Here is a 19,448-nt window from a genome sequence, read left to right on the forward strand (position 1 = left end):
TTCTCTTAATAGGAAAGAGAATGCAAATTCATGAATAGGTAACTGAGAACACCTTCTGCTACGTGACCTACTAAGACCATACCAACTCAATCCCTATTCATTTCATCTGCAGGCTTCCTCCAATGTGTCCAAGAAAAGAGAGGCTAAAATCCAGCATCAAGTATTTAAGACTATTCTTTATACCTTCTGAATAGACACAGCAAAACATTTTCTTTGACAAGTTATATTTAATAAGTTAAAGAATACAATTAACTTAAGTAGTCTCCCTTAAAGTCAAATGAATAATCAACCTCTCTCCATTTTGTTAAAAATATTCCATATTCTGATAGAAAGGAAATGAACAAGTGCATCACTGTCCAGTGGCCAGGGGGAAAATTCTACTTTCTGGGACTGCCTGTCCTACCTCGCCACTGATACTGACTTTGGCCAGATTTCTTTAATTCATTTTTAAAGAAAAATCAATGGAGGAAAATGGCATATGAATCACTGGAAAATAGTTGTATGATGCATCCAACTGAGTCACATGTTTTTATGAGGACAAGTGGCTGGTGGCTTACTTGAAGCGGAGGGTCACTGCACAAGGTTTCAGTTCCACCTGTCAGGCACTCCCATCAGTGATAGGAACACCTCCCTTCAGGTAGGAGCGGAGCTGACAGCCTCAGGGAAGATTCAGGGTGAACCGATTAGCCCCTGATTGCTGTCTACCAAATAGATCTCAGGAGAGCAAAACCTGTGGGGCAACCAGATAAGCCACTTTAAAGGTTGCTGCCCACAGAGCCAGCCGCTGACACCTGACACAGAGATGACCTCGGAAAGCCACCTGGGGCCCTTATGGTCCTGGCTCAGGAGCTGCTTCTCTCAGAGCCGGGAGCACAGGACACACCTGCCCATGCAGAGAGTCTAGCCAGGCAGTCTGTGCAAACAATCAGAACCTCTGCCTACGCGGGTGTTCTACTCTATTGCCAAGAAGCCTTAAAACCAGATCATAGGAAATAGGGTCAAATGAATGGTGTGAAGCTCTCCTTTTGATAAAACCACTTCAAATGCGAACTGCTCCTAGGATCCCTACTCCCGAACTGTCATCTAGCTGAGGCGCTATCACTTATTAATTGCTGCAAGCCCAGTGTAGTCATGCACGGATTACCACAGGGTTACCTTCTGAGAAATGTGGCAATTCCATCATTGTGTGAACATCAGAGAGGGCACTTACACAAACCTAGATGGTATAGCCTACCACACACCTACGTTAATTGGTACCAGTGGTCGGCAAACTCGTTAGTCAACAGAGCCAAATATCAACAGTACAACGATTGAAATTTCTTTTGAGAGCCAAACTTTTTAAACTTAAACTATATAGGTAGGTACATTGTTATTAACTTAATTAGGGTACTCCTAAGGCTTAGGAAGAGCCACACTCAAGGGGCCAAAGAGTCGCATGTGGCTCGCGAACCACAGTTTGCCGACCACGAGTATAGCCCATTGCTCTCTAGAGTAATTTTCCCTCTACCCTTCTGGGTTCTCGCTGAGACACCCCTATAATAAAAAGACAGATTGATAGGAGAAAACAAACGAAAGTTTAATAACATGTATACCTGCTATATACAGAGACCCAGGAAAATGGAAGCCACCAACTGCCTTAAATACCACCTTCAGCTGAGGACAAAAGACGATACTGGGGGTGGGGAGGGTCAGGTATGGGAGGTTATCAGGAAAGCACAGTAAACAAAGGTAAGGTTGTTAAGCAGATTTGAATCTCTGCCATCTGCATTGATAAGAGTCTACAGAGGCAAGGTCACCCCCCTCTGGCTGGCACAGCCAGGGAGACACCCTTACAAAGGGAGATGTCTCTTCCGAGCTTCTTCTATGTTTGCTGTTTCTTAAACTAACCTGCCTGAAATAATCCTTTTGCCAAGTAGACATATTTGGGGGTGACAAATTTTGTTCCCTTACAGCTTCCTAGGCAGCCTCATGTCACTGTACTGAATACTGTAGGCAACTGTAACATAATGGTGAGTATTTGTGTGATGCATTGCACTGTGATGTCACTAGGCAATGGGAATTTTTCAGTTCCATTATAATCTTGTGGGACCACTGTGGTGTATGTGATCTGTCATTGACCAAACAGTTGTGCAGCACATGATGACATCAACAGTGAGCACCTTGGGCGTGGTAGGTGTACACCAGAGGTTTACTGAATGAATTACAAAACCCCCAGAGCTGTATGTAAGTCAAGCACTTTGAATTTACATAAGACATTCTCTTAAATTCTTAACAGAATGGCACAAAACAATTCTGCTTATTTAGATGTTAACTTTGGGGCCAGCAACAGCCTGAAAGAGGAAATGAGCTGCTAATCACAATTTGCCTTTGAAGAGCATTAATATATTTTACAAATAATAAAAAACAAGAGTGCAAAGCACTTTAACACATTATTTCATTTAATAAATACAGACTCATCTTTCTTTTTTTTCCCCAAAAATGTCTAATCGTCCCCGCGTGGAGGAGGGAAAAACCTAAACAAACAGGAAACACCTGGGCATTTACCACAAAACCAACCACCTTAAGTTGCACCTAAGACAGTGGTCGGCAAACTCATTAGTCAACAGAGCCAAATATCAACAGTACAACGATTGAAGTTTCTTTTGAGAGCCAAATTTTTTAAACTTAAACTATATAGGTAGGTACATTGTTATTAACTTAATCAGGGTACTGCTAAGGCTTAGGAAGAGCCACACTCAAGGGGCCAAAGAGCCGCATGTGGCTCTCAAGCCGCAGTTTGCCGACCACGGACCTAAGAGATCCACAAACTTCCAGGGCCTATTACATAGACCTGCAGTTTCCTGAGCCAAAGCCCTTTGTAGGCAAATGTTAACCTGACAGCTGCAAATAGCAGCCACGAAAGCAAGGTTGAAGTTGTTCCATTTGGTAGCACATGAGGGCATTTTTGCTGTGACCACAGGAGATGATAGAGGCATATAATAAGCGATCCATTACCTGTTTCAATGTCACTGTCAATATTCAGTGTCTCATCAGAGGGAAACATGGTTCCTTTCTTGTAGTGCTGCTTACAGACTTTTAGGCCAATTCTATGCTCTTCATTTTCTCCATAACTTAGGGTCCCCAGGGATACGTTCTTTAGACGATGATACTATTAAAAATAGTTAAATAAAAACACTATGAGCTTTCAAGAGTTTCATCAGAAGTTAATGCATATGAAATACACTTTAGCTACTTGTTATTGCTTATATCATACTAGAGGCCTGATGCATGAAATTCATGCAAGGAGCTTGGCCCCTGCCACCATGGCGGCTGCCTCTGCCTTGGCCCTCGAAGCCCCAGCTTTGTCCAGAAGGACATCCAGTCTAATTAGCATATTATGCTTTTATTATTATGGATTCCTCAATAGAACTCCCAATGTAAAATACCAGAAGGTCATTTTCTCAGGTTGGGCAGAAACACACTGCCTCGCAGAATTCAAAACTAAAGGGAGTGCTGACAGACCTCTCACCTCACTCTGGGCCCAAGCTCAGGTTGTGCCCACCTCTCTGACCTAACAGCAGACTAGTGACCCTTGGTGCCACCCCCCCCCTCCTGAAGCCACACTGACCTCCAGGCAATTCCTGGAGCTCCCAGGCACAGGCTTGCCTGTGGCCTTGGTTGTTCCAGGTTTTCAATCTGTTAAGACTCACTGCTTCAGGTCTTGACTCAAATATTACCACCTCAGTGAGGCCTTCCCATATTGCTCAATGACAAGTGCAAACATCCATCACCAGCACACAGGCACCACCAGGCTCTCCCAATCTGCTCCCTGCTTTATTCCATAGCAGTTATCACTTTCTGACATACCACTGACGACCTAATCTTCCACACCCCACAGCTTACATTCATGCCTGACACTAGCTCACATGAACATGGCTTCACCACTGGCCTATCTGCACTAGCAGGACTTTACTGGTCCTATCTTCATTAATATGACTTTATTATTCCCAGGAACATAAAAAGTTGCAAGTAACTGGATTGTTTGTTTCAGGAACATTCCAAAAAATCATTTAAATTATCACTTTGAAGACTTAGTCTAATAACCCAAGACTCTTTGTGAACCACCTCTAACCCTCTCCTGGCCGTGTCTACCAACCCTAAACTATTAGATGTCATGATCTTTACCTGATTCTAATCAAGCTCCGTCACATTGAAAGACCCTATTCTTTCCCCCCTAAATCAGACTTCAGAATCTATGTCTGGCTTTTGCCGCTTTCACCCAGGGTTGACTGAGAATGGTCAAGATAGCACCTCCCTCACTGCTGTAAGCAATAAGCTCAGTTTTTATTATCAGCGTGCATTTTTTTTTTGGTGGTGTTTTCAGGGAGCCAGCATTCAATACTACACATCTCACCTCTTTTCATTTGTCTGGCTCTCCCCTCTAGAACTACTTCTACAAGGACAGGGTTTTATCTTTTATTCACGCTGTATCCCAAGGTCTAGAAAAGTACTTGGCACATACTAGGTATCCAAATATTTATTGAATGGATGGATGAATGAATAAATGAATGAATGAGAGAACGAATGAATGAAAAAAAAAGAAAGAGTAAGAATAACAATTCCTCTCTAAATGCTTTCTTCAGGTCTGCCAATCTGATTTCTCAATACCTGCCTAGATCCAACTATAGCATATTCTACTCCCTAGAATCTCATATTTGGTATCTCATCCATCAAACCTTCTGAGATTATAAATCGGCTCTTGGCCATTTGATCTGAGGTAATCACCAAAAGTAATTGGTGCAAAGGGATAGATAAAAAAAGTAAATCTTAATAAGAAATTTTAAATATGAAAAATCTATTGTATGGAAATGTAGCTACAGAAATAGCAATAAACATTTTTTAGCAGACTATGCAAGTTTTAATTAGAATATTTTAATATATGTATAATTTTCTTTTTTGGCTAAGACAACAAGATCAAGTATCAATATATTCTTAAAATATAGGTCATTCACAATGAAAACTTGCCTGATTAATAGCATAAAATATGCTCTCATAGGCATCCTCTTGAGTATATACACTGTAACTGTAGTTTTCTTCGTCTACGCCAGCATATCCTCTCAAAAACAAATACTTAAAAGCCATGGTGTTTTCTTCCTTGAAAGCAACCACGAGCTGGTTACTTAAACCAAAACGAACAAGCTAGAAAAGAAAATCAAATAGGTATATATGAATTTTACCATTTATTTTATTTATTTAAATCCTCACCGAGGATATTTTTTTCATTGATTTTTAGGGAGAGTGGAAGAGAGAGGGAAAGACAGAGAGAAATATTGATGTGAGAGAAACACAGTGATTGGTTGCCTCCTGCACTGCAGGCTGATGTTCTACCCACTCAGCCAAACCGACATGGGCTGAATTTTACCATTTAAATGCCTTCTTATCATCTGCAGCAAGAAAAATCTCACTGCTTTGGTTTTACTAATCACATCAATGTCAAAATACAAGTCCAAAGCAGAATTACCTCATCAAGCTCATGAGCAATTCTAGATAGCATAAAATTAGAAGAAATTACCACTACCAACGACAAAGGGCCCTGCTAGCCTGTGTGTGTGTGTGTGTGTGTGTGTGTGTGTGTGTGTATCTTTATTTGCCCTTCTTCTACATATTATATGTTTATCATTGTTTTTTTTTCTCTCAGCATCATTGTGACATAAGTCTGCTGACTTTTAATGAGGGAGAAGAAATCCAAATCAGTTAAGTCTGATTCCATTTTTCTAATACTTGGATTTCAAATTAATTGTTTTAAAAATTGGTGTACTTAGTAAAGCAATAATCAATGTTATTGATTTAACATTCAGAAATCATAATTATTATTTAAAATTACAACTTTTTGCATATGGCTTTAAGAATGTTTTTGAAAAGTAGCCTATATATACTTACTCCCACTGAGAGGAGATAGTTGTCAAAGGAATCCAATTACTCCAGTTCTGCAAGATCTCTTCTATAAGATTTATACCTAAGAGTTCTCTCTCTGAGATCGAAGCACCAGGAAGAATGGCAGGGCTCGCTCAAACCATTCATTGTCATCAAACACCTACCTTCTCGTGATAGAATTCCCACTATTCTCCCTTACACTGTATCCGAGCACAAGGTTAGGCACCAAGGGCTCTCTTCATCAGGACTGAAGGTATTCTTTCTGCCCAAAGTTTTCTTCTTGTAATCCATTAAGTGAGGGAAATTAGAAAGCACTAATGGTTTACCAAAAAAAAATAGGAATTGCTACACACACAGACAACCTCTCTTTCTTAATCACCCTCTCACACATACTCTCTCAATGCACACTCACATTCTCATTCACACACTGTCATATACACACTTTCTCACACATAGTCTCATGTACACACACTCTCACACACACTCTGTTACACACACTCACACACACACGCACACACCTCTACAAGCCCTGCCCCACATACCTTTCCCCATCTTGCCACTTTATCTGCTTTATAAGACAATGAGCATCTAGAAAATTTGCCCCAAATCCTCACCCTACTAAGTCATCAAAACAATTTGGGACTCTGTTTCACTGTGTTGATATTAGCATGTTCGACTAGATAACCTTGACATTTTTGTTATTTTCTGTCATTCCATGGTTCAATATGATACACTGCATGGCACTAAACAAGACCTCAACTACTCAACCTTTCACAGGTAATAAATGTTACTATGCTCATGCAAACTTACATACTTTTAAAAATATTTGTTAGCCTTTTAATTTTGCCTGACTTTTTAAAAAGGCTGAATAAGTAAAAATAATAGCTACCATTCTACTGCAGTTGCTGCACTAACTGCTTTACATGTATTCTCTCATTAACTAACGTAACAACAATGTTACTAATTTTTATCTCCATTTTACCTATATAGAAATCTAGATTTAGCCTCATTAAGTTGTCCTAAGTCACCCAACTGGAATGAAAGGCAAACCTAACCCCAAAGTCATTTTTATTATGCCACTCAATTTCCTTTGGTTGAAAAATTTTGTCTTCGAGGCTCCTCCTGCAGAAAAGAATCAGGGGCTAGCTTTCCAGAATTGCAGCTATTGTTTGAGAAGGTGCAAGGATGACACTCCTTAGCATCTGAGCCTCATCAGCTCACATTCCTCAAGTACCAAGTTGAAGGACTGAGCAAGTGCCAAAACCCAGCTGTTTTAGGAAACTACCAGGTGAGAAGTCCCACATCACCCAGCCTGTGCTGAAACCAAGCCACAGAGGCTGGCAGTTCCTGTAAATATGCCATGTCTGTCCACGGTGCCTGTCGGGGAGGGCAGAAACGTCCTGTTGCTTTTGAAGCCAAGAAAGGAGACCAGAAAACCAACACACATGATTACGTCCAGGTTTTGTTTAAAAGACTGACACACAAATGAAAAAACACAGACAGGAATTAAGTTCTTCAATCAAAGTTCACTGAGTGTCTACCCTGCACCAAACTGGGGTACAGTGTGGGCAAGATCAACATTGCTTGGTAATGAATAACAACTCATCTACTGATGGCCAGGCACGGCACCTAAAATTTGTAATTTTTATTTTTCTTTGAATTCCCCAACACTCTGTGAGGGAGATATGACGCTGGGATCCATAAGGACATGATTTTTTTTCTTTTTTCCCAACTAGCATGGACTAGTATGCATTCAGGAACTGGAATAGTGCTCATCACAATGCTTCCTTCACATCAATCCTGATAAAATGCCACCCATCCCATTGTAATTGAGGGGAGAGTGCTAAAAGAGACTGACAAAAAGAGGAGGGGAAATGGGGTTTGAAGGAAGGAAATACAGTCAAGAAATCTGCTCCAATTAGATATCACCCAAGTAGCAAACCTTATTAGAATGATCCTACAGACAAACAAAAGTTTAATCATCCCCCTCAATTTTGTTAGAGGAGGCAAGGTACACAACAAGTAAATGATCAATCACCAGAAATATTCTGTTACAAGTGAAATTAGTGATGTGGACACAGGGAAATCAGAGGCTGAGTGGTCAGGCAAGGTCGGTAGGGGAGGCGGACGTCACACAGTGCCTGTTAGATGAGGGAGAAAAACGAATCCCTCTGGATTGAGGAACAAACAGAGCAAGATCAGTGGGTGGGGTCATCGGGCTGGGTATGTGGAGGGAACAGTAGATGAAAACCTGGTGGGAAGGCAAGATGAAAATCTGTGAATCCAGGCTATGGAGTCAAGAGTTTCTTCTGTGGGAAACAGTGTTCTGCAGAAGTTTCTGAGCAGGAGGGAGACACAATGAAGGCCTTTTAAGAAAAATGAATGGACTGGTATGTATGAGGATAAGAAAGGTAGGCATAGGATGAAGACTAGAAGTAGCCTAGTTAACTTGTCTGTATTCCTAGACTACAAACTCTGAGGACCTACATTTAGAATAGAAACAAGAATAAGAGTGCGGGCTTCAGAGCCAGAGTGCTGGGGCTCAAATTCCAGCTCTGCCACTTACTAACGGCATGGCCACGAGCACATTACTTAACTCTCTTTGGCTCATTTTCCTCATCCATGAGAGACCTACCTCACAGATCTGCTGTAAGGATGAAATTGAGTTAACACGCACACAGCACTTATTGTCCCTGGCGCGTGGTAAACACTATGCTACGTGTTAGGTTCGTTGTCAACAGCAGTAACTTATCCACAATGAGATGGCCAACAGCATGCTTAGCATACAAGGTGCTTCATACACATTTTTTAAAAATATATTTTATTGACTTTTTACAAAGAGGAAGGGAGAGGGATAGAGAGTTAGAAGCATCGATGAGAGAGAAACATCAATCAGCGGCCTCCTGCACACCCCCTACCGGGGATGTGCCCGCAACCAAGGTACATGCCCTTGACCGGAATCAAACCTGGGACCTTTCAATCCGCAGGCCGACGCTCTATCCACTGAGCCAAACCGGTTAGGGCTTCATACACATTTTTAACCAACTAACAGATGAGAGCCTGTGCTAGAAAAAAGATAGTGAGCATGGCAAAACATAAGTAGATGCAGTTTTGAAGGAAGAATTCTTGGGATTTAATCGGTATCAGGACAAGGAAGATAAGTCAAGGATGTTGATAATGTGTTGTGTTCTGATAAGTTAGAATTTTAGTAACATTATTAGATTTAAAAAATGAAATAAAAGCTAGTTTGGCAAGAAAAGAAATTGGGAAACAATTAAAATTAACCAAATGACAAAAGGAGACATTATTTCTCCTCTTTCCAAGTAATACTAATAATGTCCCTACGTTATAGGTTGCCAAAATTAAAACTTCAAGACTAAGAATTAAAATGAAAAAATTAAAAAAGAAGAAGAAAGCTAAACATATATATTTACTACTAACCATCTCAAACTTGTTTTTTTGGTGTGTTTTTTTTTTTTTAAGAAACTTAGTTACCCTAAAACTGAATGAGTTGCACATCATGTCATATAATGAAAGACCTCTTTATGAACGCAGAATAAAGAAGCAACTGCAGTTATGGCAGAAACCTCCTCTCACTTCTAGAACTTTATGCGGGTATTTTTAGAAAGGTGTTTATGTTTGCGTTCCCGGAATAACATCTTTACAAAGACTTTTACATTGACAACAGAATGATTATTTGCCAGTGGATCCAAATACCTCAAATCAGTCCTGTTTTTAAAAGAGCAAGTGTTTCAAATGCAGTTACCTAGAGAGGCACATCCCTGAAAATTATTCCACACCACAGGCCCCAATGCTACATGACGATTCAAATTGCTGTTGTAATACTGGCTATAAAGGGCTCAACAATATGGACTTAAACCAAAGGTCTCAGCCCTGGCAGTATAGCTTAGTTGGTTGGAGCATCGTCCCAATACACCAAGGTTGCAGGTTCAATCCCCGGTCAGAGCACATACAAGAATCAACCAATGAATGCATAAATAGGTGGAAAAATAAATCAATCTCTCTCTCTCTCTCTCTCTCTCTCTCTCTCTCTCTCTCTCGTCAATAAATAAATAAAAATGAGCCCTAACCGGTTTGGCTCAGTGGATAGAGCGTCAGCCTGCGGACTGAAGGGTCCCAGGTTCGATTCCGGTCAAGGGCATGTACCTTGGTTGCGGTCACATCCCCAGTGGGAGGTGTGCAGGAGGCGGCTGATCAATGTTTCTCTCTCATCGATGTTTCAAACTCTCTATTCCTCTCCCTTCCTCTCTGTAAAAAATCAATATAACATATTTTAAAAAATAATAAAAAAATAAATAAAAATGAAGAGGGGCGGGGGGAGAGGGGGAGGGAAGGTCTCAATGTAGCCTCTCTATGCTCCTTATAATGCCAGGGGCTTAGTATTTAAATACTCAGAGCACTCAGCCACGCCACTGATGAAAGGGATGCTTAGCATTCTCTAAGTCTTTAAAGTCAAACCAGTCGAAGATGCAACTTTCAAAAGCGTATTTAAATAAGATGTGTTTGGGTGAAGATGAGAAAATTCAAGAACAGAGGTCACTTTGGATTGAGCAGCCTGCACCAGCCTATGTGCCTCATTCAGATATAGAAACCCACACCCTGCAATTCAGACCTACTGTTCACCTACAGTGAAAGACCCTGGGGAGGCAGGGCGCCATCATCCCTTACTGAAACAAGGTCATCGTCGGAAATGAACTTCACCCTGTGCCATCTGCCCTCCAGAGTCAACATAATTTTATACTTTTATGAACTTGCGTGTGGACCTCCCAGAACAAAAGTCAAGGGGCAGAACACATAAAAACACGGTTTCATCTTGGGGTGAGGAACCCACCACACGAACTCATCATATAAATTACCTGTGCAGTGACCATGAGTATCTTCAAAATCTGCAAAGCCAGTTTCCATGGAATCTGGTGCCTGGCTCGGTATTTTTCACAAGGGTTCATGAAGTAGAACCGCAGGTCTTTCCTCAGACACTCTTCTTTCATGTCAGAATCGAGATGAGCCATTGCAGTGCTGCCACGGAAGATCAATGTTTAAACACATAAAACAGCCTGTTCATCAGAAAGCTCCTAAGTAATACTTTCCGTTCACATGCTTTACCCACTCTTCCAAGCACAACTCTTTCTCTCTACCAGGGCACCTGTGTTCTCTTTAGGAATCTGACAGTTATTCAGGACCCTCTAGTATTTGCCTTTTCACACAGCTACTCGTCTTATGCGAAATGGCCATTGTCAAAAATTACAAGAATGAAATTAGATTTCCAAAGCTCATCAATTCCTACACTTTAACACTCACCTGTCACTGAAGTATTAACAGAAACTAGATGGGATATTTTCATGTACTCCAAATGTGAAATCACAGAAATTTGGTGAAACTAAAGTGTTCTAGAAATAGAGGATCTTTGTTCTATAACTTTTTGTACTGAATGAAGGATTATGTCTCCCTTTATTGATAATACATCAGTGATAAGATCCTAAAATGTAAATATAGTTAAGAAGTAAAAACAGCACCTCTGTAGTTATGCCTAGTCGGATACCTCTGTCCCCTTACATTAGTAAAAGTTGTTTTTACTGTTCCCGAGGGCTCTGGACTCAGGAGTGGGCATAGGACTCAAGCTGGGCCAAAGAGAGCCAGTGAGCTGTGGTCACAGGACTATGATTATAACTAATGGAAGAGATGTGGTCTTTCCACTAAGTAGTCCCCAACGTGGGGTATGCAAAACAAAAGATTGAACTCTATTAATAATTAATATAACATAACATAGAGAAGGGTCACTAGTAATTAATATAACATAGAGAATAACAGTGGTATATGGTAGCATACAATTTCTAAATAAATATACACACATTGGGGATATATGCTTAACTTTCACTGTTGGATACATAATCAGCACAGTTGGAGAGCAGAGACATAAAGCCTAGTCTGTGAGTCTGAAGTTCTTGGAAGCCATCTCGCCTTCACTGGCGAGCTCACCAGAGAGTGGAGCTAACACAGAAGAACAGATGACACATAGACACTAGACCTAACGACAGTGTTTAAGTTCCTGGATCCAGCTGTGCCTAAAGCCATCGTCCTAATACTTTCCATTTGAGCTAATAAATACCCTTTGGCTTTTAAGCCAGTTTAAATTAGATTTCTGTTTCTTATAACAGGAAGTGTCTGGATGGTAAATTTAATAAATAAATTACATTAAGTTCAGCCAGTCAAGCTACACATTTTTAGGGAAGTTTTTATAATTGGGGGTAGGGGGTCATTCTTGGGGACCTTTTCACCTGAAATGTCTAAATGGCAATATTTTTATACTGACTTATGATCTATGTTATCTACATTGACTAACAAGTTTAAAAGAAGTCTAAAGGGAAAAGGCTATTTTGAAACTTATTTTAAGACCTTTTTAAGACTTACATGCAGTTGTTAATAATTTCTTATTTTTAAAATTTTATTTTTTTATTGTTGAATTTCTATTTTTAGACCTCCTATTTCCAGAATTAGTAGGCTAGGTTATTCAGAATTTTCCTGCTAGGAAAGAAGGAAGGAAGCAAGGGAGGGAGGGAGGGAGGGAGGGAAGGAAGGAAGGAAGGAAGGAAGGAAGGAAGGAAGGAAGGAAGGAAGGAAGGAAAGAAGGAAGGAAGGAAGGAAGGAAGGAAAAGAAGTGAGAGATGGAAGGAAGAGGGAGGGAGGAAAGAGAAAAAATATGCTAGATAAAATACATATTTTGAGGGGGAGTGGAAGAAGTGCCTTGTTAAAACACACACTCACACACACAGCAAAATGGAGTTGATATTGACAAGAGAACAGTCTAAAATGGAGCTGGGAGACCTCCAGGAAGGTGAGCTAACAGACTTCACCTCATGTGAAACTGAACTTTAGAACTGGGCTAAACCAAACGGCTACATCCTGATGCAGTTCTTGGAAAAGACTGATTCCCTGAACTCTCTATGAAGAAATAAAAGTTTCACCTAACAGTAGACATAAGCAAGTAATCATGTATAGCATAATGCAAGACTTCCTGTGAGCACCAGTCACAGATCTTTCAAAGCAATTTGTGTAGCTCCTTTAGACACTCCCCTTTTTCTGACTTTATAAATTCTGTCCCCTACTTTCCCCCTCAGAACACAGTTGACTTTCTACCCAAATCTATGTATCCTTGGATTGCAATTCCTAAAAAAAGACCCCCAAATAAAGCTTTTGTATGCCTTGCAGTTCTTGGTCAAAATTGATTGACAAACTGTAAAAGACTGGAGTTAAAAGCAGACAAGTCCTGGGGATCTAATGCACAGTTTAGTGAATAAGACAACAATATTGTAACATTGCTAAGTGACTAGATCTTAATTATTCTCACCACAAAAAAGAAATGATAATTATGGGATGTGATAGAGGAGCTAACTATCGCTACAATGGCAATCACATTACAATATATAAATGTATCAAATCAACATGTTGTACACCTTAAATTTATACAGTGTTATATGTCAAATATATATATATATATTTAAATATATTTTATTGATTTTTTACAAAGAGGAAGGGAGAGAGATAGAGAGTCAGAAACATCGATGAGAGAGAAACATCGATCAGCTGCCTCCTGCACACCTCCCACTGGGGATGTGCCCGAAACCCAGGTACATGCCCTTGACTGGCATCGAACCTGGGACCCCCCAGTCCACAGGCCGATGCTCTATCCACTGAGCCAAACCAGTTTTGGCATGTCAAATATATTTCAATTTAAAAATGAACACTTGTAATAAAGATGTTTCTAGAAATGCTTAAAAAAATTAAAGAAAGCAAAGAACTCCCAGGAGGATTTTGGGAGATTTTGGGGGATTTTGGTGAAATAGGAGCCCGATGCCATTCATGCACACAGGCTTCCATCTGTGGCCCCAGGAAAGGGGAATAAGGGAACCAAGAGTTAAGGCCCAAAGCCCACCCAATGTGTAAAAGGAGATCATCCTCAAATTTAAACAGGGGCCCAAAAAGAGCTAGCCCTTCAGAAAAAGTATCCAGTACCCAAACTGCCTGCCCCCAAAATGTAGAGGACTACAGAGAAGGCTACAGTAGTTTCAAATCAAAGGGGGAAAAGGGAATTAAAAATATAGACCCATCCTGAGAGATGATGACCAAAACTCAGCCCTTTGAGCCTCATGCTGAGTGAGCCAGAGAATGTCACACCATGAGCAAGCTCTTCAGTGGGCTTGGGACTGGGGTGGCCCTCCACCTCCCAGAGAACACACACAGGCCTCTCCAGAGGTTCATCCTGGGACTGGAGGTGCTCTAACAAATCACTTGTAAAACATGTTAACCAGTAATAAAACAAAACCAAGTGCAAGTGCAAAACCAAGTAACCTGAAACAATCAACTTAGAAACAGGGCCAAGTATATTGGAATCAGACACAGATTAGAAAACAATCACACTTACCTTATCGAAAGACAAACACAGGTAAAACTATCTATAAGACAAACTTGAGGGGAAGAAAAGAACTTTCAGAAATGAATTATCATTTACCATAATGAGTCTCATTTCACAAGAATGAGAAGACTTTTTAAATGTTTGCCCTGCACCTGTTCTAATGACCTCTTGATTCGATCTTCCCACTTGCTAACCATTTACTGTGCTGGGTGGCGGCGCTGGGTGCTCGGAACACAACGCTGAGAAGGCTCCCTGAAACTCTGATGTTCAGTGTCCAGTGGGAGACACAGGCTTGTGAGTGCATAGTCACAAGTTAGCAAATAGCGCAGTGAATGCTGTACCACAGTGTAAACACTATTCTGGAAGGGGAGTCCTAACTCTGGGGAGAAGGGTTCAGACAGCCAAAGGGAAAATACCATAACAGTGTCATAATATATGGAGTGGTAAGTGCTATGGGGACACTTGACCAGGAGTTTTGAGGGAGGACTTCCAAGAACAAGGTGGCATCTTAACTGTGCCTGGAAGCAACGTTCTCCCACACAAACCTTCAGATCCCCAAGAACATGGATCAGTGATGGTGTTAAATTATTTACACTATGTATCCTCCCAGAAGTCTTTCACTTAGGTATTTACAGAGCGTAGCAATTCTTCTAGCACTGCAATGAGTAAAAAGAAAACAGAAAAAGCTAGTATGAGAACCTTTCCCCTTCAGCTTACTAGTACAGGAGCCACTAGGTAAATATAGGATAGTGCCAGTCAAGTGTGATCAACTGATGATAGCAATACAGGAAAAAAATAGTTTATATGAATAATAAAGTTACGGTATGTAAGATTGCTGTTTTTAAAAAAATGTTTTAAAATCTTTATTGTTGAAAGTATTACAGATGTTCCCTTTTGTTTTCCATTGACTCCTTCTAGCCTGCATCCACTCCCCACCCCAGGCCTTCACCACACTATTGTCTGTGTCCATGGGTTATGCATACATGCATACAAGTTCTTTGGATAATCTCTTCCCACCTACCCACGCATCCCTGCCTTCCCTCTAAGATTTGACAGTCTGTTCCATACTTCCATGTCTCTGGATCTATTTTGTTCATCAGTTTATTTTGTTCTCAGGTTCCACATATGAGTGAGATAAGTGATGCTTGTCTCTCTCTGACTGGTTTAGTTCCCTTAGCATAATACTCTTCAGGTCCCTCCATACTGTCTCAAGGGGTAAGAGATCCTTCTTTTTTACTGATCCATAGTATTCAGTGGCATAAATGTACCATAGCCTTTGTATCCACTCATCTGCTGACGGGCACTTGGGCTGTTTCCAGATCTTAGCTATTGTAAATTGTGCTGCTATGAACATAGGGGTGCATATATTTTTTCTGATTGGTGTTCTGGGTTTCTTAGGATATATTCCTTGAAGTGGAATCACTGGGTCAAATGGCAATTCCATATTTAATTTTTTGAGGAAACTCCATACTGTTTTTCATAATGGCTGCACCAGTCTGCATTCCCAACAGCAGTGTGCTAGAGTTCCCTTTTCTCCACATCCTCACCAGCACTTGTCATTTGTTGATTTGTTTATAGCCATTCAAACAGATGTGAGGTAATACCTCATTGTTGTTTTAATTTGTATCTCTCTGATGATCAGTGACTTTGAGCATTTTTTCATGTCTCTTAGCCATCGTATGTCCACTTTCAAGAAGTGCCTATTTAGGTTCTTTGCCAATTTTTAAATTGGATTGTTTATCTTCCTTTTTTAAAGTTGTATGAGTTCCCTATAAAATGTGGGTATTAACCATTTATTAGATATATCATTGACTAATATGTTCTCCTATACAGTGGGCTCCCTTTTTATTTTGTTGATGGTTTCTTTTATTGTGTAGAAACTTTTTATCTTGATGTAGTCTCATTTTCTTATTTTCTCTTTTGTTTCCCTTGCCCTAGGACAGTGATGGCGAACCTATGACATGTGTGTCAGAGGTGACACACGAACTCATTTTTTTGGTTGATTTTTCTTTGTTAAATGGCATTTAAATATATAAAATATCAAAAATATAAATCTTTGTTTTACTATGGTTGCAAATATCAAAAAATTTCTATATGTGACACACCACCAGAGTTAAGTTAGCGTTTTTCAAAATGCTGGCACACCGAGCTCAAAAGGTTCACCATCACTGCCCTAGGAAATGTATCTGCAAAGATTTCTACAAGTCATGTCTGAGATTTCGCTGCCTATGGTTTCTTCAAAGATTTTTATGGTTTCACAACTTAAAGTCTTTTATCCATTTTGAGTTTATTCTTGTGTATGGTATAAGTTGGTGGTCTAGTTTCTTTCTTTTTTATTTTTTGCATGTATCTGTCCAATTTTCCCAACACCATTTATTGAAGAGACTATTTTTACTCCATTTTATGCTCTTGCATCCTTTGTCAATTAATTGAGCATAATGGTTTGGGTCGATTTCTGGGATCTCTGTTCTGTTCCATTGATCTGTATGCCTGTTCTTGTGCCAGTACCAGGCTATTTTGATTGCAGTTGTTTTGTAGTATAACTTTATATCTGGTAGTGTGATCCCTCCAAGTTTGTTCTTCTTTCTTAAGATTGCTGTAGCTATTCTGGGTCTTTTTAGGTTTCATATAAATTTTTGGAGTATTTGTTCTAGATCTGTGAAATATGCCACTGATATTTTAATAGGGATTGCATTGACTCTACAGATTACTTTGGGTAGTATGGACATTTTAACGATGTTAATTCTACCAATCCATGAACATGTTATATTCTTCTACTTGTTTATAAAGGGTGTCCCAAAATTCACACAAGAAGTAATTTTGATAGAAAACACAGGTTTATAATTAAAAATTGTACATTTTTTATTGATTCATAAAGTATACAGTATAGGGTTATTTATGGAATAGCATATCGGGTAAATGGCCTCCATGGCTTTGCTGGCACATATGCACTCTTTTGTTGAAATTTTCCATGACCGTTTTGCATAAATGTGGCCAATTCTGATCACCAAAACGGGAAATTACACGACCAGGAAATGACTCATGCAGTAATTGAATTGTTTCTCAGGCTGTATGGCATGTGGCACCATCTTGTTGAAACCACATGTCGTCCCCATCCATATCTTGCAATTTAGGCACAAAAAACTGGGTTATCATGTTGCGATATCGAGCACAATTAACTGTTATTGCCTGAGCAGCCGCATTTCAGTCATGGAAAATTTCAACAAAAGAGTGCATATGTGCCAGCAAAGCTGTGGAGACCATTTACCCAATATTCTATTCCATACATAACCCTATACTGTATACTTTATGAATCAATAAAAAATTTACAATTTTTTATTATAAACCTGTGTTTTCTATCAAAATTACTTCTTGCGTGAATTTTGGGACATGCTTTATCTTCCTCTATCTCTTTCTTCAATGTCCTGTAGTTTTCAGAATACAAGTCTTTTACCTCCTTGGTTATTTCTAAGTATCTTAATTTTTTTGTTGCAATAGTAAGTGGGATTGCTTTTTTTAGTTTCTTTTCTGAGAATTCATTATTGGTGTATAAAAATGCCTTCAATTTCTGGGTGTTAATTTTGTCTTTCAATTTGTTTATGTGATGTATTATGTTATTGATTTGGGAATAATGTACCAGCCTTGCATCCCTGGAATAAATCCCACTTGGTCATGGTGTATAATCTTTTGAATATATGCTGGATCCAATTTGCTAATATTTTATTGAGGATTTTAGTGTCTATGTTCATCAGGGGTATTGGCCTGAATGGTAAATGACTGCCTGAGGAAGATGTCCTCTGCAGTATGAGGGGATGGCTCGGCACCAGAAACAAGAATGGCTGCCTTCCGAGCTCTAACCTGAGACCCACCCCCAACCCTGGATTCTCCTCTCATAGCATTAGTCCACTCTGCCCTCCCTCTGTCAAAGCCCAAAGTGACTGTACACAAAAGTTTGCACATTGGTCCTTTAAGAGGGTGACTGCATTTCTAGCCATCTCTCCCTGGCAGTCAGCAACTCCATTGCTTTTCACAAGATTTACATAGGCACCTTTCTCACTTTTGGTGTTTTGGGCTGGGGAGCCCCAAGTGGAGTTGAGACCCCAGAGTTCTCAGTGGCAACCCCCCACAGCTGAGATATCCCTCCAGACCTTCAGCTGCTGTCTGTGGGAACCTGGCCAGCCCTTCCTCACTTCCGCACTTCCTAGCAGTCTCTATGCAGTCTCCTCTTTCCGTCCTTGGTTATCAGGGTTCTCTCCAGCTAGTCCTCACTTGATTTTTCAAGGTGGTTCTTCTGAATTTTAGTTGTATTTCCAGTTTAGCCCTGGGAGAGTGTCAGTGTAGCATCCACTTACTCTGCCGCCATTTTGGAACTCCAAGATTGCGGCTTTTAATAAATTTAACTTAAGCTTAGAAATAACATCTAAAGTTTGAAAGAGCCAAAACCGGTTTGGCTCAGTGGATAGAGCATCGGCCTGTGAACTGAAAGGTCCCAGGTTCAATTCCGGTCAAGGGCATGTACCTGAGTTGCGGGCACATCCCCAGTGGGAGGTGTGCAGGAGGCAACTGATCGATGTTTCTTTCTCATCGATGTTTCTAACTCTCTATCGCTCTCCCTTCCTCTCTGTAAAAAATCAATGAAATATATTTTAAAAAAATAAAAAATAAAGTTTGAAAGAAAAGATAATGATATTCTGATTCAAAAATTCTAGTATCTCAAGGAAAATATAAATGTATAAGCTTTCTAATCTTTCTTTTCTGAGGGCTCTTTCTTGCTCCCCTTCCCAGTTTGTAAATTTGCCCTAGTTCCCTGTTAGGTGAAGGGTATTAAACACACACACACACACACACACACACACACACACGCATCTTATTCCTGTAACAAAACTACAATGGAAAAAATAATAATGCGAAGTGAAAAGAAGGAAATTTACTAAAAGAGAGAGAGAGAGAGAGAGAAAGAGAGAGAGAGACAGGACAACATCATAGGACTAAAACATTCCTTATCCAACACCCTCTACTGCTGAGCACCAGGCTGGGTATTTAGTATAGGAGCCTTGAAAGCTGCCAATCACAACTTTATGTACAAGAATAAAGTCAGGAAGAA

At 40.1% G+C, this 19,448-nt stretch overlaps 1 protein-coding gene across 3 annotated transcripts in view; it reads right to left on the bottom strand.

The window, feature by feature from the left end:
- MCOLN2 (mucolipin TRP cation channel 2) overlaps positions 1 to 19,448 on the bottom strand; it is a 61,336-nt gene that overhangs the window by 27,828 nt on the left and 14,060 nt on the right. For all 3 annotated transcript variants that reach the window (XM_070405489.1, XM_070405490.1, XM_070405488.1), the window contains exons 2-4: positions 10,791 to 10,950; positions 5,005 to 5,178; positions 2,995 to 3,148 (exon numbers count right to left, since the gene is read on the bottom strand). In XM_070405489.1, coding sequence (XP_070261590.1) covers positions 2,995 to 3,148; positions 5,005 to 5,178; positions 10,791 to 10,950 — 488 coding nt within the window. The remainder of the gene's footprint in view (positions 1 to 2,994; positions 3,149 to 5,004; positions 5,179 to 10,790; positions 10,951 to 19,448) is intronic.

The sequence above is a fragment of the Myotis yumanensis genome, unplaced genomic scaffold (genome assembly GCF_028538775.1).
Source record: "Myotis yumanensis isolate MYYU_CA2020_CCGP unplaced genomic scaffold, mMyoYum1.0.hap1 SCAF_2, whole genome shotgun sequence".
Lineage (NCBI taxonomy): Eukaryota > Metazoa > Chordata > Mammalia > Chiroptera > Vespertilionidae > Myotis > Myotis yumanensis.